Genomic DNA, 20,765 nt, shown 5'->3' on the forward strand with positions numbered 1-20,765 from the left:
GTGTTGTTAAAATTGCATTTTTCTCATCCCACTCACAGGCACTGGGCTCTCTTGGTGCATCTCCTGTGGGAACTTGGGGCTCAGCCATACCCGTTCACTGGGCTCCCTTCAACTCTTACACAGGGCTTGGCCAGAGCCACTCAGGACCGATACTTGTCAAATGCGTTAATGAGGAGAACAGGACAGTGTGTTGTGTTGTAACTCCCAATTCTTGTAGTTTTTTTTTTTCTGGTGCCACATTAAGTTGTTTTAGTTATTCTAAGGTAAACAATTGATGAAAGAAACCTTATTAGCTGGGCGTGGTGATGCAGGCCTATAATCCCAGTAGTTGGGAGGCTAGACAGGAGAATGGCGCCTTTGAAGGCGGTTTAGCAATTACCAGAGACTCTGTTTCAAAATAAAAGTAAAAGAATCAGGGCTGGGAGTGTAGTTTGGAGGTAGAATGGCCCTTGAATCAATCTCCAGTACCAAAAAGCTCTCCCAAACCAAAATTTTCTCTAATATTAAAAGTTGATGAAGACCCAGGAAGAAAACTTTAGTATTATACTCTAATATATATATTATACTGGGGATGGAACTCTGGGGCATTCTACCTCCAAGTTACACTCCAGCCCTATCTATCTATCTATCTATCTATCTATTTATTTATTTATTTTGTGGTACTAGGGATGAAACCCAGGGACATTCTGCCACCGAGCTACACCCCAACCCTATTTCTTATTCTTTTTTTTTTTTTTTTTTTTTTTTTTTTTTTTTTTTTTTGCGGGTTTGGGGATTCTTTATTTCTGAAATAAGGTCTCACTGAGTTTCAAAGGGCCTCACTTAAATAACAGGCTGTCCGTGAACAACGATCCTCCTGTCTCAGCCTCCTGAATGCTGGGATTACAAGCATGCGCCACCACGCCTGGCATTTTTTTTTTTTTTTTTTTTTTTTTTTGTGGTACTAGGGGTGGAACCCAGAGGCTTTCTACCGCTGGGCTATACTCCCAGACCAATTTTCTATTTTATTTGGAAACAGGGTCTCACTAAGTTGCTGAGAGCCTAAGTAGCTGAGGCTGGCTTCGAACCTGTGCGATCCTCCTGTCTCAGCCTTCCAAGTGCAGGAATTACAAGCGTGCGCCACCACGCCTGGCCTTGGCATTTTTTATTATTTATTTTGAAACAGTCTCACGAAGTTGCAGAGGGCCTGAGTAGTTGAGATTGGCCGGGAACCTGTGATCCTTCTGTTTCAGCCTCTCAAGTACTGAGATTACAAGTGTAAGTCACCACCCTAGGCTTGAAGTAATATTTTAAGTGTCCTTACATTTATTTATTTATTTATTTATTTATTTATTTATTTATTTATTTATTTGGTGGTACTGGAACCCTTCTACCTCCGAGCTATACTCCCAGGCCTATTTTATATTTTTTTACATTTGGAAACAGAGCCGGTCTTTTTTTTATATATATATTTTTATTGGCGCATTGTAATCATACATCACATTGGAATACAAGACTTGAGAGGATATACAAGCACACATCATCCAATTAGCCCTCATCTAATCCCCATCCCATTCTCCCCCTCATCCCATGCTTGATTGGTGATTATCTTTGATACATTTGTTTACGTACCTCCTGAGTTTTAAAGAGGTTCCATCCTTCCCCCATCTCATCTCCTCTGATTGGTCACCTTAATTGCTTCGCTATAGGGCCCTTTCTATAACTCGACCTCTTCCTTTTACCTCTTTCCTCCTAGTTTTTGTTAATTAGGGGAAGCATCTGGTTTTTATATTCTGTGATATTTCTCTGGGCATGCCGCATTGCAAGTTCCGATCCCACTCTTGATGGCCCCAGTAGTGGCCTGGCCACCCGGATGATTCTGATCCCAACCTTGCTGGCTCCAGCACCGGCCTTGTCTCATGAGAGGCCCCGATTCTGGACTCGCTGGCACCCGCACCGGCCTAAACCCTCGGCTGGCTCCGATTCTGGCCTCGGAGGCCCCAGCACTGGCCTTGCCTCAAGGCAGGCTCCGATCCCAGCCTCTCTGACCCTGGCACCGGACTAACCCCTCGGCAGGCTCCGATCCCTGCCTCAAAGGCCTCAGTAGTGGCCTTGCCTCACGGCAGGCTCCAATCCAGAGCCACCTGAGGCTGGCTTCAAAACTGCACGATCCTCCTGTCTCTCTTTCCTGAGTATGGGGATTACAAGTGTGCACCGCCACGCCCCGGCAAGTGTCCTTACTTTTAAGAAAGTGCTTTTGGTAATCAGCAAGCCTGTGCATTGATTCATTTGTAGCTTCCCTCAGCTGGCAGAATGCAGTTAGGCGTACTTAATGTCCTATTATTGAGTAGATGCAGAAAGCATTGATGTTAGTAATGTTTGCTGCAGTTTATAAAACTCCTTATAATTAAAAAATTTAATCCTTATCTGACATTGGAGAGTAGATAGTCTACTGCTGGGTATGGTGGTGCACCACTGTAATTCCAGTACTGGGGTGGTTGGGACATGAGGATTACAGGTTCGAGAACAGCCTCAAAAATAGTGAGACTGTCATCAACATAGTGATACCCTCTTTTGAAATAAGAAATAAAATAGATATGGAGGTATAGCTCAAAGGTAGAATGCCCCTCAGTTCAATCCCCAGAAACAACACACACACACACACACACACACACACACACACACACACACAGTTAAAAAAAAAAAAAAAGCCAGGCATGGTGGCACATGCTTGTAAGCTTCCAGCATTTGAGAGGCTGAGACCGGGGGGTTGCGGTTTGCAGACAGCCTCAGCTACATAGCCAGTCCCTTTGCAACTCAGGGAGACCCTGTTTCAAAAATGAAAAGACTAAAAAAAAAAAAAATAGGGCTGGTGGTGTTGCTGGGAGGTAGAATGCCCATGGGTTCCATATCCAGGACCACAAAAACAAAAACAAAAACCAGTTTTTTTTTTTGTGTTTTTTTTTTTTTTTTTTTTTTTTTTTTTTTTTTGTGGTGCTGGGGATGGAATCCAGGGGCATTCAACTACTGAGCTACATGTCCAGTCCCATTTTTTATTCTTTATTTTGAAACCAGGTCTCTTTAAGTTGTGGAGGGCCTCTTAGTAGCTGAGGCTGGCAGTGAACATTGATCCTCCTGTCTCAGCCTCCCTAGTACTATGATTACAAGCCTTTGTCCCACACCCAGCTCCCAGCCTTACTAAGTAGGGAGGCTGTCTTGGAACCACATCCTCCTATCTCAGCCTCGTGTATGCTGGGATTACAAGCATGCGCCACCACGCCCGGTTTCAATTTGTTTTAGTAACTTTTGAGTAAATAGGTCTTTTTAGTTGCGTGAATTTTGAAGAATATGAGACAGAAAGTGGTTGGAAAACTGAGATTGTAGCGACAGCGTCGTCTGCCCTGGTCTCTTTCTACTCTGTCCTGCTTTATACCGTCGCGTTTCTCAACTGCTTCGGACAAAGGGAATCATTGTTGAACTGTTATATTTGTATGTGTTTAAACGAGCGCTGTAGAGCCGGGCGTGGCGGCTTGTAATCCCAGCATTCAGGAGGCTGAGACCAGAGGATCACGGTTCGCAGACAGCCTCAGCTACTTAGTGAGGCCTTTTGCAACTCAGTGAGACCCTGTTTCAGAATAAAGAATAAAAAATAGGGCTGAGGGTGTGGCCCAGAGGTCAAATGTCACTGGGTTCCATCCTCAGACCTGTTCCCCCTCCAAAAAAAAACGTGCGCTGTCGTCGGCGTGACTCAGGTACTCTGAATCTACAGTTGAGCTGCGCCCACAGAGGTGATGCGGATCTGCTCGCCGGGCAGCCCTGCGGGTGCCCAGAGTTGTGCTTCACCTCCAGGGGCCATTGGCCTCCTGACGCTCTTCTCTAAGGAATCTGCATCTGCTTTATGGGACTTTCCACCATCATTTTTCTTCTGTCATGATTTCCTTATCTCTTGGGTTTTAATTTAAACATTTCTTTTTTAAATCACTTTGAGTAAGAAAAATAGCAACTGTAAATGGAAGAATTGTTCACTGCGTATAGGACATATCTGCTGGCCCTGCTACATAGTAGTCTAATCAGAACTCATTTTCTTTTTTTTTTTTTTTTTTTTTTTTTTTGGTGGGACTGGGGTTCCTGGAAGCCCTTCTACCTCTGGGCTATGCTCCCAGACCTATTTTTTTATATTTTTATTTGGAAACAGGGTCTCTTAAGCCAGCACAGCTGGCTTCGAAGCTGCGCGATCCTCCTGTCTCCGCCTCCCAAGCGTGGGGATTCAAGCATGCGCCACCACGCCCGGCATAACTCATTTTCTTATTTGAGATGGGGTCTCGCTTTGTTGCCAAGGCTGGCCTCAAACTCCCAGGCTCAAGCAGTCCTCCTGCATCAGCCTCTAAGCGTCTGGGACCGCAAGCGTGTGTACTGGGCCGGCTGAACTCTTTAAAAACTTGTGCTCTCTACTGAGGGAATTCGCATCTACCCTTCCTCACACATCACTTCCAAAGAATGACCAGGTTCTGTGGATGACACCTGTTCAACGTCTTGGGAACTGCCCCTTCCCCATCCCCGCTGCCAGGCTGTCTCTTGTCCTGCTCCAGTTCTTTCTCTGCATAGTAGCTGGAGAGACTGGTTTTTGTTTTTATATTTATTTATTTATTTATTTATTTTGGTGGTACTGGGGGTGGAACTCAGAGGCTTTCTACCTCCAGGCTATACTCCCAGACCTTTTTTATATTTTATTTGGAAACAGGGTCTCACTAAGTTGCTGAGAGCCTCACTAAGTAGCTGAGGCTGGCTTCGAACCCGTGCGATCCTCCTGTCTCAGCCTCCCAAGTGTGGGAGTTAACAAGAGTGGGAGTTAACAAGCGTGCGCCACCTTGCCCGGCGAGAGACTGGTTTTTAAAAAATCACTCTGACCGTGTACTCCCCCGCTTAAGTCCTGCAGAATCTCTTCCTTGCTTTTACAAAACACTCCAGTGCCTCAGGGTGGTGTCCAGCACTCAGCAAGGGCTTGTCCCTGCCTGTCTTTCTTGCCTGGTCACACCACATCCGGCCGGATGCTGCCGGGGTCCTCACGGCCGCCTGCCTCTGCCTGCCCCTCGGTTCCGGCCGGCTGTCTGGAAGGAGAGACCCAAGTGAGGTCATGAGCGCGGGTCACTGGCTGGGTTTCCTTCCTTCCTTCCTTCCGTCCGTCCGTCCGTCTGTCTGTCCGTCCAGATTGAACCCAGGGGTGTTCTTCCTAGATTTTCTCCCTCCCTTCCTTTCCTTTCTTTCTCTTTCTGTCTCTTTTTTTCTTTGATTGAATCCAGATGTGACCCATCTTTCTCTCTTTCTTTCTTTCTTTTTTTCTTTCTTTCTTTCTTCTTTCAGACTGAACCCAGGGGTATTCCATCTCTGAGCTACATCCCCAGGCCCATTTTATTTTTCTTTTGAAACAGGGTCTCACTGGGTGGATGAGCCTCTCACACTTGCTGAGGCTGTCCTCGAACCTGTGATACTTGTGTCTCCGTCTCCCAAGCACTGAGGTTCCAAGCATGTGGCACCATGCCTGGCTTAGAATTTCACAAATACTCTTGGGAGGGGCTCAGCCGTGACATTAGTGTGCAGTTAGTGTAAGTGATTTGAATCCTGAAATCCCAGCAGTGAAGACGGCAAGGTGATATTCTGCACGGACTGCCGATCACACCCCTGGGGGCTGCAGTGTTTATAAGCGTCTGGCAGAGTAAGTGATAGTAGCATAGATAATAGCACAGATAGTGATAATAACATACACACTTATGCAAGACACGGGGTTTGTTTTAAGGATACAGGAGTCCTGACCCCAGGACAGAAAGAGAGCTGGTCACAGACAGACTGGGGCTAAGAGGCCTGCGTCCAGCCGCTGCTGTCCCTGCTGTCCACTTCCTGCCTCGTTCTCACGCCCTCCCAGTCTCTCCACAGCCCTGGCTGCTCCCACTCCGTGCCCACCGTGGGCAGCTGAGCCTGGCAGCAGAACAAACGTGCCAAGTTTTGCCCCCCGCCTTTTTTCGAAAACGTTCAAACACGCGGAGGAATGACCGCATTGCGTAGACTCATTCATTGTTGTTATTTTTGCCAAGTTCGCTTTTTCTCCCAGTGAAAGCGGGAGAAAGAGTGTGTGTGTGTGTGTGTGTGTGCGTGTGTGTGTACTTGCCCGTGTGCGCACGCATGCATGCACAGACACGGAGGCCCTTGCACTTGTTGGTCTGGAGTCGACCATCCACAGCGTGGAGCCCATGCGCGAGCTGGGCCGCAGGCAGTGTCTGGAAGGCCCCTGGAGAAGGCGGCAGGGCAAGGGCGGGGGGCGAGGGGAGAGCGTGGCCCCCGCCCACAGGCGGGCACTGGGGCCCTGGGACTTGTTTTGACCAGTAACTGTGGACAGAAATGAGTTATTGATTTGTAGGCCGGTGTGGGGTTTGCTGGCTCCTCTCCGTCTCCCAGGCTGGTTCCTGCTAGAGTCCTTGGGTCCTGGAGAGAAGAGGAGTTGGGGCAGAGCTGCATCTGAGTGTTCTCACGGTTGTAGTATTATCAGAAATTGTGCGAGGAGCTGGGCGTGGTGGCGCACACTTGTTATCCCAATACTTGGGAGGCTGAGACAGGAGGATTGTAGGTTCTTGGCCAGCCTCAGCTACTTAGTGAGGCCCTCTGCAATTTAGGGAGACCCTGTTTCAAAATAAAGAATAAAAAATAGGGCTGGGGTGTAGCTTGGAGGTAGAATGCCCCTGGGTTCAGTCCCCGATACCACAAAAAAAAAAAAAAAAAGAAAATGAAAAAGGAAATTGAGTGAGGAACGAGAGATGAGGGAAAAAATGGGAAATGTATTATCAGTCATTGCCATTTGCATTTATGTATAATTTGCATTAGTGGTGTCAGCGGTCATAAGGTAGGTAGACACCGTTCTGCCCCCAGTCTTGGGGCCTCTACCATTGAGCTATATCCCCCAGCCCCAACTTTTTAAAAATAAAGGTAATCAAGCCGGCCGTGGTGGCGCACGCTTGTAATCCCCGCGCTTGGGAGGCGGAGACAGGAGGATCGCGCAGGTTCAGAGCCAGCCTCACTGGCTTAAGAGACCCTGTTTCCAAATAAAAATATAAAATAGGTCTGGGAGTGTAGCCTGGAGGTAGAAGGGTTTCCAGGAACCCCAGTACCACAAATAAATAAATAAATAAGTAAATAAATAAATAAATAAATAAAATAAAAACATCTGGAGGTGTAGCTTGGAGGTAGACTTCCCCTGAGTTCAATCCCCAGTACCACACACATAAAAATAAAGGAAAATCACTGTGTATGTCCTTAGGACCTACTTTTCCAATTCAGTTTTTTAAAAATTGTACGAAGATACATACAAGATGGAAATCGACCTCATTTTAAAAGCAAGAGACGGGAGTGATACAGTTTTCTTTAAAGACGCAGCGTTACCGTGCTCTCACCTGGGAGTGGATGCATCCTCTCCCCGGCCCGGCGCGGCCCCTCTGTCTTGTCTCCCCGGTGCTCAGCGCTGCGCCGCCGTGGGCCGCCGTGGGCGCTTTCTTCTGGCTTTGGGCTGGGATGGAGACTCAGGTGTTCCATCTTTAGTGCCAGCCAAAGTGCTGCGGCACAGTACGTAGCCATTTATAACAGGTCCATCAAGTTGTTTTATTTTAATTTTGGTATATTTTATACTTTGAACCAGAAGGTGGAAATATTCGTTATTTCATTATGCACATCTCATCAGAGAAGCTTTCTAACATTTTTTTCTTTTGTGGCACTGGAGATTAATCCAAGGGCACTGTACCTCCAAGCTACACCCCTAGTCCTACTTTTATTTTTTATTTATTGAATTGTTTATTGTGGTACTGGGGGTTGAACCCAGGGGCAGTCTACCTCTCAGCTACACCCTGAGCCCTATTTTTATATTTTAATTAATTAATTAATTATTTTGCAGGTCTGGGAATGGAACCCAGGGGCATTCTACCTCTGAGCTACACCCCCTGCCCCTGCCCTATTTTATTTTATTCTCTATTTTGTTTTGTTTTTTTCTTTTTTTTGCGGGTCTGGGGATGGAACCCAGGGGTATTCAACCTCCGAGCTACAGCCCCTGCCCTTTTTTTTTTTTTTTTGGTGGTACTGGGGTTCCTGGAAGCCCTTCTTCCTCCGGGCTACACTCCCAGACCTATTTTTACATTTTTATATTTGGAAACAGGGTCTCCTAAGCCAACGCGCGCGGCTGGCTTCGAACCTGCGCGATCCTCCTGTCTCCGCCTCCCAAGCGCGGGATTACAAGCGTGCGCCACCACGCCCGGCTCTTATCTTTTACTTTGAAACAGAGTCTCATTGAGTTGGAAAGGGCCTCGCTAAGCAGCTGAGGCTGTCCTCAAACCGCGATCCTCCTGTCTCAGCCTCCCAAGTGCGGGGATTACAAGTGTGTGCCACCATGCCCGGCTGCTTTTTAATTTTATGTTGAAATAGGGTCTTGCTAAGTTGCTGAGGCTGGTCTTGAATGTGTGAACCTCCTGTCTCGGCCTTCCAGGGACTGGGATTACAGGTGCACCAGTGTGTGTGGCAGAAGTTTACTAGTGTTTTATGTTAGAGGATGGCTGGGATGCCTCTGTTCTCCACATAAATTTGCACACTGATGTAAGTAGCAAGCGGGCGTCACTAGAGCCGTGGGGCTGTCCCTGTCTGCTCTCTTGCCTGGGGAGGAGGGGTTTTCAGCCGGAAAGATCAGAGTGTGTAAGGCTGGGGTTATGAAGTCAAGGCGCAGCTCACCTTCACTTTCTTGTGTGACCTTGAGCAAGTTACTTATCCCGCATTCAGTTTTCTTATCTGTTAAATGGGAGAGTAAATGTGCTGTTCACCTGTGTGTGTGTGTGTGTGTGTGTGTGTGTGTGTGTGTGTGTGTGTGTTACTGGGGATTGAACCCGGGGCATTCTACCTATTGAGTTACACACCCAGTCCTATTTTAAAATATTTATTTATTTATTTATTTATTGCAGCAATGGGAATGGAACCCAGGGGCATTCTACCTCCGAGCTACACCCTAGCCCTATTTTTTATTCTTTATTTTGAAACAGGGTCTCACTGACTTGCAGAGGGCCTCACTAAGTAGCTGAGGCTGGCTGTGAACCGCGATCCTCCTGTTTTAGCCTCCCAAATGCTGGGATTACAAGTGTGCGCCACCACGCCTGGCTTTAAATTTTTTTTGAAACAGGGTCTCATTAGGTCGAAGAGAGTCTTACTACTTGCGGAGGCATGTGCTGTCATGGTCAGATTTCCGTGGGTTATTTACTGAGCTTAAAAACATGAGACCCGTCGGCCATGGTGGCATGCACTTGTACTCCCAGAGCTCGGGAGGCTGAGACGGGAGAATTGAACAGGTTCGAGAATTGCACAGGTTCGAAGCTAGCCTTATCTACTTAGTGAGGCTCTCAGCAGTTTAATGAGACTGTCTTTCCAAATAAAGTATAAAATAGGTCTGGAAGAGGCCGGGTGTGGTGGTTCAAGCTTGTAATCCCAGCATTTGGGAGGCAGAGACCCAGAGGATAGTGGTTCACAGACAGCCTTAGCTACTTAGCAAGACTCTTCACAATTCAGTGAGACCCTATTTCAAAAATAAAAAGAGACTAAAAAAGTAAGGCTGAGGGTGTAGGTTGGAGGTAGAATGCCCCTGGGTTCCATCCCTAGTACTGCAAGCAAAAAAAAAGTCTAGAAGTATAGCCCAGAGGTAGAAAAGCCCCTGGGTTCCACCCCCCCCAGTACCACACACACACACACACACACACACACACACACACACAAAGACCCTTAAAACAGCACCTGGAGCTGGGCGTGGTGGTGCACACTTATAATCTCACGCTTGGGAGGCTGAGACAGGAGGACCACGCAGGTTTGAAGCCAGCCTCAGCTGGTTTAAGAGACCCTGTTTCCAAATAAAATATAAAATAGGTCTGGGAGTGTAGCCCGGAGGTAGAAGGCCCCTGGGTTCCATCCCCAGTACCACACACACACACACACACACACACACACACACACACACACACCAGCACCTGGCTACACTCCCAGACCTATTTTATACTTTTTTATTTTTGGAAACAGGGTCTCTTAAACCAGCATGGCTGGCTTCGACCTGCGCGATCCTCCTGTCTCTGCCTCCCAAGCGCAGGGATTACAAGCGTGTGCCACCACACCCAGTTTATTCTTTATTTTGAAACAGGGTCTCGCTGAGTTGCAAAGGGCCTCGCTAAGTATCTCAAACCATGATCCTTTGTCTCAGCCTCCCGAATGCTGGGATTACAAGATTGCACCACCATGCCTGGCTTGAATTTAATACTTCAATTTAATACTTCCTTATGGACCCCACAACTCCAACCTGCTAAAAAGAAGAGGAATAGATTGTTCTATCCTTTAGCTTTGGTCTGATACCCCAAAATGGCACTAGCTGTTGGAACCTATTTTTAGGTACTAGGAACTCAAGGGTAGGAAGTGCTGCCTCAGAATAGAACAGTCCAGGGGAAAACCCTATCTTGATGTCATCTGTAAAATAAGAACTGAAACAAACATGACAAAAACTCGAGCAATGACATTTCCTGGGCAGTGCCTTTGGGTCTGAGTTGTGGTTTGAGCCACAGCAGTTGAGGAATTAGAAAGTTCTCTTTTTATGCTTTTTTTTCCCCCCTCTCTTTGTGTCGGAAAAGAAGATTCTTTTGAAAAGGGCTTTTATTTAAGGAGATTATACCAATCTTTTATGCTTAATGTAAAAACATAGAGCAAACAAAAAAGGTTGTCCTATGCGTTGGGCCGCCTTTGCGGGGCGTGTCAGTGCTGAGGGGTGTGTGCCCCTCCTGTGCTCACTCTCATTGCAGTGCCGAGGGATGAGCCCAGGGGCATTCTACCCGGAGCTACACCTCCAGCCCTATTTTTAACTCTTTATTTTCAAATAGGATCTCACTGAGTTGCAAAGGCCCTCACTTAAGTAGCTGAGGCTGTCCTGAACCATGATCCTCCTGTCTCAGCTTCGCAAATACTGGAGTTAGAAGCATGCACCACCACGCCTGGCTTCTTTATTAGTGATTTGACTTACTGTTTGTTTTTTAAGACAGCAGAATCACATTTGTATTTGATAATGTGTGTTTCAGGGCAGGGATAGTTACAGGCACACAGACACATTTTATTACCAGGGCCATCACAGCTCTTTCAAAATAAATCACTTCAAAGCTGGGCGTGGTGGCGCATGCTTGTGATCCCTGTACCTGGGAGGCTGAGGCAGGAGGAATTGCAGGTTGGCAGGAGGATATGAGTTCAGGGCCAGCCTCAGTTACTTAGTGAAGCCTTCTGCAACTCAGTGAGTCTCTGTTTCAAAATAATAATAAATAGAGCCAGGCATGGTGGCACATCCCCAGACCTGCAAAGAAAAAAGTAATAATAATAAAAGATAGCTGGGTATGGTGACACACGCTTGTAATCCCAGCATTCGGGAGGCTGAGACAGGAGGATTGTGGTTCGAGGACAGCCTCAGCTACAACTTAGTGAGACCCTGTTTCAAAATCAAGATAAAAAATAGGGTTGGGGCTGTAGCTCGAAAATAGAATGCCCCTGGGTTCCATCCCCAGCACCACAATAAACAAACAAACAAATAAATAAATAAGGCAGGTGTGGTGGCACATGCCTGTAATCCCAGTATTTGGGAAGCTGAGATAGGAGAATCACAGGTTCAAAGATAGCCTCAGCAAGCAGTGAGACTCTCTTCAACCTAGTGAGGTCCTATTTTGATGTTTCAAAATAAAAATAAAATAGGGTTGAATGTCCCTAGGTTCAAAACCCAGTACCAGAAAAAGAAAAAAGAAAAAAAAAATAGAATCCTTCTGGGTTCAACCCAACATCCCCACCCATAAACAAACAGAAAATGTTTTCTTTAGGTTTCGAATGTTGCTAAGGGATTTATGGTAATTTTGTTCTTTCTTGAAGACTTTTCTGGTCACTAAGTACAAAAAAAGTTGCAAGTTTCAATTTTCACACCAGAGGTTAGTATTCAGAGAAGCAGATAGGCTGAGAACTTTGGCTACAGTGTTTCAGCCTAAACTCTTATTTCCTATGTCCTGTGGTTTTACTGTTTCCGTTGTCTTCTGGAGCCTTCCACCTACTTACCCTCTAGCTCCTCGATTACCTGGTTTCCAATTTGTGTCTAGTAGTTTAATTAGCACTTGCTAAGGAGGGAGGATGACTTGATAATTTTATAGCTGAGCTTATCTTTATTTTACTTGTAGTGGGCATAGTAGTGCACATTCATAATCCCAGTACTTGGAGGCTGAGCAGGAGGACTGCAGCCTCAGCAAATAGTGAGACTCTCATTAATCTAGTGAGACCCTGTTTCAAATTAAAAATAAAATAAGCCTGAGGGTGTAGCTTAAAGGTATAATGCCCGTAGGTTCAATCTCCAGCACCACAAAAAATAAAAAAATAAAATTTACGTATAAGCCGGGAATGGTGGCTCATACTTTTAATTCCAGTACTTGGGAGGCTGAGACAGAAGGATCACAGGTTTGCCACCAGTCTCAGCTACTTAGTGAGGCCCTCCACAACTTAGACCCAGTTTCAAAATAAAGTATAAAAAATAGGACTTGGGGTGTAGTCCAGAGGTCAAATTCCCCTGGGTTCAACCGGCAATACCGGGAGGGAGAAGAAAACATATTTTTTTGTGTGTGTGGTAATGGAACCCAGGGACCTTCTACCTCTGGGCTATAGCCCCAGCCCTCTTTCATATTTTTTATTATTATTATTATTATTATTAGTAGTAGTAGTAGTAGTAGTAGTAGTATTAGTAGTAGTAGTAGTAGTACTGGGGTAGAACCCAGGGGCTTTTTACCTCCGGGCTATACTCCCAGACTTATTTTATATTTTATTTGGAAACAGGGTCTCACTAAGTTGCTGAGAGCCTCACTAAATAGCTGAGGTTGGTCTCGAACCTGTGCGATCCTCCTGTCTCAGCCTCTCAAGCACGCAGATTACAAGCGTGCGCCACCATGCCCGGCTTAACTTACTTGTATTTAAAAAATTTGTGATATAATACACACGGAGCCCAAGCCCAGCATGTCAGTCGTTTTAAGCGTACGCAACGTCACATTCAGGATTTGACACCCTGTGCAGCCATCACCACGGTCCGCCTCCTGAGCCCTTTTCATCTTGCAGAACGTTTTGTACCCATTAAACAGTAACTGAGCCTTTCTTCCTCCTGGTTGGTGGCAACCAGCATTCTCCTTTGTGATTTGACAACTACAGACGAATCAGTTTAAGCCCTCTTGTGAGTTTTTCCTCATTTAGTGTAGTGTCTTCATTGTTCATCATTATTGTGGCAAATGTCAACCCCCAGCCTGGTGGTACTGGAGATTGAACCCCAGCATTCTACCTCTGAGCTAGAGCCCTTTATTTTTTTATTTTTTATTTTTATTTTTTGCATTACTGGGGATGAAACCCAGGGGCATCGTACCTCCAAGCTATACCCTCAGCCCTATTATTTATTTATTTATTTATTTATTTGGTGGTACTGGGGTTCCTGGAAACCCTTCTACCTCCGGGTTACACCCTCAGACCTATTTTCTTATATTTTTTTTATTTGGAAACAGGGTCTCTTAAGCCAGAAAGGTTGGCTTCAAACCTGCGCTTTCCTCCAGTCTCCACCTCCCAAGTGTGGGAATTACAAGCGTGCGCCACCACGCCCAGCGCTAGCCTTTTATTTTTGAAACAGGGTCTCACTGAGTTGCGAAAGGCCTGACTAAGTAGCTGAGGCTGGCCAAGAACCACAATCCTTCAGTCTCTGCCTCCCGATTTCTGGATTACAAGATTGCAGGATTACAAGCATGTGGCACCATGCTCGCCTGGTGTTTATTCTTTATTTTGAAACAAGGTCTCACTAAATTGGGAGGTGCCTCACTAAGTAGCTGAGGCTGGATCCTGGCTCAGCCTTCCAAGTACTGGGCTTCCAAGTGTGTTCCACCTTGCCCAGTCGTGGAGTGCCTGGGTAGAATGCACAAGCCTTAGGCTCCATCCCCAACAGTACAAACAGAACAACCCTGTTAGTACACACACACACACACACATACACACACACACACTCTCTCTCTCTCTCTCTCTCTCTCTCTCTCTCTCTCTCTCAGTCTCATAAGTGTATACCACAATTTCTTTGTCCATTCGTTTATTAACCCACATTTGGGCTACTTCAACCTTTTGCTCTCACAAACAGTGCTGCTATGAATACAAGTGTAGAATATTTGAGTTTTGCTTTCATTTCTTTTTAGTTTATATGGGGAACTTCTACACTATTTTGCATGGTGCCCCCCCCCCCTATTTTTGTTACTGGGGATTGAACCCGGGGGCGTCCTATCTTTAAGCTACACCTCCTATCCCTATTTTATTTTTATTTAGAAACAAGGTCTTGCTAGGACTGAGGTTGTGCGATCCTTCTGTCTCAGCTTCTGAAAATCTTATGCCCCCTGCCTGGCTGGGCTGTACCCTTTACCCTTTTATACTTTCCCCAGCAGTGCACGAGAGTTCTTTCTCATTTATCCACATCCGCACAAACACTTTTCTTTTTTTTATAGTGGCCATGCCAGTGGGTGTGTAGTGGTATTTACTTGTAGTTTTGATTTGCATTTCCTGAACCTACGATCTTGAAAGCGTCTTAAGAAAGGAATATGAGGCCTGTGTTTTACCAGGTTACAGTAGACACAGACAGATGTGTTGAAGCTTTTGTAGAGAAGGTGACCTGGATAGGGTGGGGGCAGAAGGGTTGGGAGGTGGCCTGCAGATCAAGTGACTGGGCTTGGTCCAAAATGGGCTGTGCCAGCCGGGCGTGGTGGTGCAAGTTTGTAATCCCAGCACCGGAGGATAGCAGAGATTTCTCTGGGAGGTAGAATCACCCCGGGTTCCATCCCCAGTGCTGCAAAACCAAAACCAAAACAAGAAAAGAAAGGGCTGTGCTGGGGCCGTGGGGCAGGTAGGAGGCCTGAGCATGGTTCCTAGGTCTCTGGCTTGAGTAATTGGGTGGGAACAGGTGTTTTCTGGTCCAAGGCCCCGCTCTCTTCCCCCAGTTAACTTCTTGAGAGAAATGAGTCTTTAGTTTCTTTCAGTGACCCCCCCCCCCAGTACTGCTTCTCTTGGGGGTGATTTGGGCGACTTTGCTCTTCAGGACTGGTCAGCGTCCCGCAGTGCCTGCTGTGGGCTGGCGCGGGGCTGGGGTCTGGGAGGTGAAGAACGAGCAGGACAGGTGGTGGGAATGCAGTGGTCCTGAGGTGTTAGTCTCAGGACTCCTTACCACTAAAGTTCTGAGGATCCCAAAGAGATTTGGTATGGATGGGTTAGCCCTCTGGACTCTTACCCTGTTAGAAATGAAAACCAAGAGCTTAAGAAATATTTATTAATTAAAAAACCATGAAAACACTAAGCCAAACACGAGCAGGAGGGAGGAGGAGGGAATGGGGTGGGAATTGGGGAAGGGCCAGTTGGGTGATGTGTGCATGCATGCCCGCACCATCTTGTATTCCTTTAAGATGCACGACTCCAGTGCACCAATAGAAAAACAAAACAAAACATGGGAAGCATTATGTAATGAACACAAGTAGTAAGTTTTTGTTGAACATAACTACATTTCCTAAAATAAATTTGATGAGAGGGTGTGACCTTGTTTAATGTCTCAATAAAAGACACTTGGATTCTCATACTAACTTTGGTATTGAATCTGTTGCAAAATCACATCTAAAAACTTCCACTAGGTCTGGGAGTGTAGCCCGGATATAGAAGGGCTTCCAGGAACCCCAGTACAGTACCACCAGAAAAAAAGAAACAACCTTCCACTGGCCGGGCGTGGTGGCGCACACTTGTAATCCCCGCACTTGGGAGGTGGAGACAGGAGGATCGCGCAGGTTCGAAGCCAGCCGCGCTGGTCTAGGAGTGTAGCCTGAAGGTAGAAGGGCTTCCAGGAACCCCAGTACCACCAAAAATAAGCTAAAATAAATAAAAACTCCCACTGAGTGCTCATTAGAGAGTGGGAGTGAATTGGCGTTTCTGTAAAGTAGTTTTGGCCTCCTGCACCTTGTGGAAGGGTCCTGGGGACCCTCAGACTGCTGGCGTGGTGATGGGATTGCAGACTAGAGCCGGCCGCACAGTGCAGATTCAGCTCTGGACCTGGTCAGCAGCGCTTCCAACCTCCTGTGTCTCGGTTTGCAAGTGGGCACAACATGAGCGCCGGTCACGTGGGTCATAATGGGCGTTAGATAGACAGGCGCGTATTTGTAAAGTGCTCAGAACAGTGTTGGGAAGGAGTAAGAGCCACATAGGCCACTGGCAGATAAATAAGACCTAAACTTTTCTAAGATTTTTATTATTTTTTTATTTTGTGGCACTGGGGTTCCTGGAAACCCTTCTACCTCCGGGCTACACTCCCAGACCTATTTTTTAAAATATTTTTATTTGGAAACAAGGTCTCTTAAGCCAGCGCGATCCTCCTGTCTCCGCCTCCCGAGTGCGGGGATTACAAGCGTGCACCACCACGCCTGGCTTCTAAGGGTTTTAATCTAGTCAAGTGGATACAGCATCCATCAAAGGACTTGAGGGGTTCCTGTAGGTTCACTGATAGGTGTATTTGCATCACAGGCGCAGGGAGGGCTGCTGAAGTGGGGTGAGGTCTCGGGTGTTTTTATTGTCTGAGACTGATAAAAGGAATGGATTTTCTTCCGTGTTAGAATGACAGATTGACCATTCAGGCGAGATGGCAAATACCTGTAATCTCAGGACTTGGGAGGCTGAGACAGGAGGATTGCAAGTTAAAGACCAGCCTCAGCAAGTAGTGAAACTCTCGTCAATCTAGTGAACCCTTGTTTCACAGTAAAAATAAACTAGGGCTGTGGGTTTAGCTTGGAGGTAGAGTACCTCCAGGTTCAATCCTCAGAACTACCATTAAAACAAAACAGAGTAGATTGATTCTTAGTTCAGAAGAGGCCGTCCCATGTGTCGTAAGTGAACTTTTTCCTCTTCTTTACCCCTAAGGAAAGGCGGTGAGCAGCCTGCTTGGTCTGTTTCTCTGATGCCCACTTAGAGCTTGAGCCTCTCCTAACTTTACATCCCGTTGCTTGGAGCAGCAGATGGTCAATGAGAGTTCATTGAGTGATTATGGATCACTGACTCTGACACTTCTGTGATCCGTGGGGTTTTATGGTGCGTCTTTGTAATTATTCCAGTGCTGGAATATTTGGAGAAAGATATGGCACATGAGGTTTTTCACTGTAATCGAGCGCAAACAACCTTATCATTTTGCTCTGAAACTCCAGTGAAATTTGCCTCACTCTAACTTCTGTTTTCTCCTCCCTTTTTTTATTGGTGTATTACTGTCATGGGGTACGAGAAGGCAGAGGCACCGCGCACACGTCGCTCAGCCCTTCCCCAGCTCCCACCCATCCCCTCTCCCCTCCCTCCTCAGGTTTGGCTGAGTGATTGACTTTGATAATATTTATGCTTGTTAAGCCATGTACATAGGGATTTCCCTCCCCCCTCCCTCCTCCTCAGGTCGCCTATTTGCTCATCTATGGCTTTTCCTGCTTTGTCTACAGTTCCTGCCGTGAATCCTTTCCTCCCAGCTTCCACATATGAGGGAGAACATGCGAGGCTTTACTCTGACTGCCTAATCTCACCTAGCACAGTATTCTCCAGTTCTGTCCTTTCCTTGCTCTTTCTCTCATTGAATTAAACTATTATTTATTTGTTTATGTGTTTATTTCTTTTTGAAGGTACTGGGGATGGAACCCAGGGGCCTTCTACCTTCTAACTACACCCCCTGCCCTGTTTTGTTTTTGTTTTTTGTTTTTTGTGTTTTTTTTGGTGGTACTGGGGTTCCTGGAAACCCCTCTACTTCCGGGCTACACTCCCAGACCTATTTTATATTTTTATTTGGAAACAGGGTCTCCTAAACCAACGCGCGTGGATGGCTTCGAACCTGCGGGATCCTCCTGTCTCTGCCTCCCAAGCGCGGGGATGACAAGCGTGCGCCAACCACGCCCGGCTTATTCTTTGTTTTGAAACAGGGTCTCACTGAAATGCAGAGGGCCTCACAGTTCTTGGTTTTAGGCTCTGGTCTGGTGAGCAGATGGCGTATTGATTATATTTTTGCCCTTTGGTTATGGAATGCTCTTTCTTCTCCTGTTGTAGATTCGACGGAGGCGCCTGGCCCGACTTGCTGGTGGACAGACCTCCCAGCCGACCACCCCGCTTACCTCTCCCCAGAGGGAGAACCCTCCAGGACCTCCTGGAGCAGCATCAGCCCCAGGCCCCTCCCAGAGTCTTGGTCTCAACGTTCACAACATGACCCCAGCTACCTCCCCAATAGGTGCAGCAGGTAAGCGAGCCCCGCGGGACTGCCGGCTCAGGTCTCTGTTAGGCTCATGGTCCTGATGTTTCCGTAGCAACTAAAGCAAGGAATAGTTTGTTTGTTTGTTTGTTTGTTTGTTTTGTGGTTCTGGGGTTCCTGGAAGCCCTTCTACCTCTGGGCTACACTCCCAGACCTATTTTATATTTTTGAAACAGGGTCTCTTACGCCAGCGCGGCTGGCTTCGAACCTGCGCGATCCTCCTGTCTCCGCCTCCACCACGCCCGGCAGGAATAGTTTAAAGAAAAAGATTACTGCAGGTTTCATTGTTGTCGATTCGTTCTGAATGATCTTTTTGTTATACACACACACACACACACACACACACACACACACACACATATCTGCAGATATCTGCAGTACTGGAGGTGGAACCCAGGGGCATTCTACCTCTGAGCCACACTCCCAACCCTATTTTTTATTCTTTCTTTATTTTGAAACAGGGTCTCACTGAGTTGCAGAGGACCTCACTAAGTAGCTGAGGCTGGCCTCGAACTGCAATCCTCCAATCTCAGCCATCCAAATGCTGGGATTATCAGCGTGCACCACCACACCGGGCTTCTTTATTCTTTTTGAAACAGAGTCTCACCGAGTTGCAGAGGGCCTCGCTAAGTGGCCGAGGCTGTCCGTGAACCGCGGTCCTCCAGTCGCAGCCTCCCCAATGCTGGGATTACGAGCGTGCACACCATGCCCGGCACAAATGATCTCTTAGAGATGATGATTTTCCCTTCTTATGTCTTCTGGCCTTTTTTCTAACAGGCTCTGCTTGTTTCCTCTGACGGCAGGCGGTCCTCCCTCTCCGGCTCCCTCTGGCCCTTTCTTACCAGGGCCTCGTGTGCAGGCAGAGCTTCTGCCATTGAGCTCCAGCCCCAAGTTTGAGAGAAAGCTACCCGATAGTTCAGGACTGAAATAACGGTGATATGATACGTTTCCTTGTATCATACTACCTCGGTACAGAAATTTTTTTTCTTAATTTTTTAGGGTATAGTGTTTCACGTGGGACTGGGGATATAGCTCAGTGGTAGAGTACTTGCCTAGCATGTGGAAGGTTGTGAGTTTGATCCCTGGCACCACAAAAAACAAAGCAACAAAACTCCCCCTGGCATACACATAATTTATAAATAGATCTGTTTTCTTTTTAGGTAGGGAGGATTGAACTGAGGGGCATTCTATCTCCATGCTACACCCCCCAGCCCTTTTTAAAAAAAAATATTTTCAAAATGGCAACAGAATATTATTTATAAGTTATGCTAGAATATTTGAAAATCTGGAAAGAATTATATCTTAAGTAAAATAATAATAATAATAATAATAGTAATATCTTTCTTTCAAAGTAATTCTAGATTATTTCCACTAACTTTAAAGGAAGTATTTTATTTTATTTTTATTTGGATCATATTGAAAATGGCGCACATTCAGATTGTGCTTGGTGCCCTCTCCCACCCCCAGCCCTTTAAAAAAATTTTTATTTTGTTGTATGTATGTATGTATTTATTTCTTGGTGCTGGGGATTGAACCCAGGCACTTTCTACCTCAGCTACACCTGTAGCCCTGTTTTATTTTTATTTTGAAACAAGGTCTCACTACCTTAGAAGGCCTCACAAAGTTACTGAGCCCATGCCCGGCTTTTTTTTTTTTTTTTTTGGTGGTGCCAGGAATTGAACCCAGGTGCATTTTACCATCAAGCTATACCCTCAGCTCAATTTTTTTGGGGGGGATCTGGGGATGGAACTCAGGGGCATTCGACCACCAAGCTACACCCCCTGCCCTATTTTTTATTCTTTATTTTGAGACAGGGTCTCACTAAGTTGCAGAGGGCCTCACTAAGTAGCTGAGGTTATCTGCGAACCGCGATCCTCCGGTCTCAGCCTCCCAATTGCTGGGGTTACAAGCGTGCGCCACCACGTCTGGCTTTTATTCCTTATTTTGAGACAGGGTCTCACTAAGTTGCAGAGGGCCTCACTAAGCCGCTGAGGCTGGCTGCGAACCTGGATCCTCCTGTCTCAGCCTCCCAAGTACTGGGATTTCAGGCTGTGCCACCATGCCTGGCTTATTTTATTTTGAAACAGTCTTACTAGGTTGCCAAAGCTGAGCTAGAACCTGTGAACCTCTTGTCTCAACCTCACAAGTACTGGGATTATAGGTGTGTGTTGCTGCGCCTGGCTATATTTATTTTTTCCAAATGAATAAACTCATGATTGATATCTAGGACAATTTCTTTTTTCTTTTTTGCAGTACTGAGGATGGAACCCTGGAGCATTCTACCTCTGAGCTACACCCGCAGCCCTATTTGTTATTTTATTTTATTTTGTGGTGCTGGGGATGAAACCTAGGGGCATTGTATCTCTGAGCTATCCCCCAATCCGTGTTTTTTATACTTTTTTTTTTG

General features: G+C 46.4%; 1 protein-coding gene across 1 annotated transcript in view; it reads left to right on the top strand.

Moving 5' to 3' along the window:
• Positions 1-20,765, top strand: part of UBE4B (ubiquitination factor E4B) — a gene marked incomplete at both ends in the record, with an annotated part of 123,793 nt that overhangs the window by 17,442 nt on the left and 85,586 nt on the right. The window contains one exon of the mRNA XM_080691277.1: positions 18,160-18,346. Within this exon, the coding sequence (XP_080547403.1) occupies positions 18,160-18,346 (187 nt within the window). The remainder of the gene's footprint in view (positions 1-18,159; positions 18,347-20,765) is intronic.

Source organism: Muscardinus avellanarius, assembly GCF_963383645.1.
Source record: "Muscardinus avellanarius genome assembly, chromosome: 3".
NCBI classification, from domain to species: Eukaryota; Metazoa; Chordata; class Mammalia; order Rodentia; family Gliridae; genus Muscardinus; species Muscardinus avellanarius.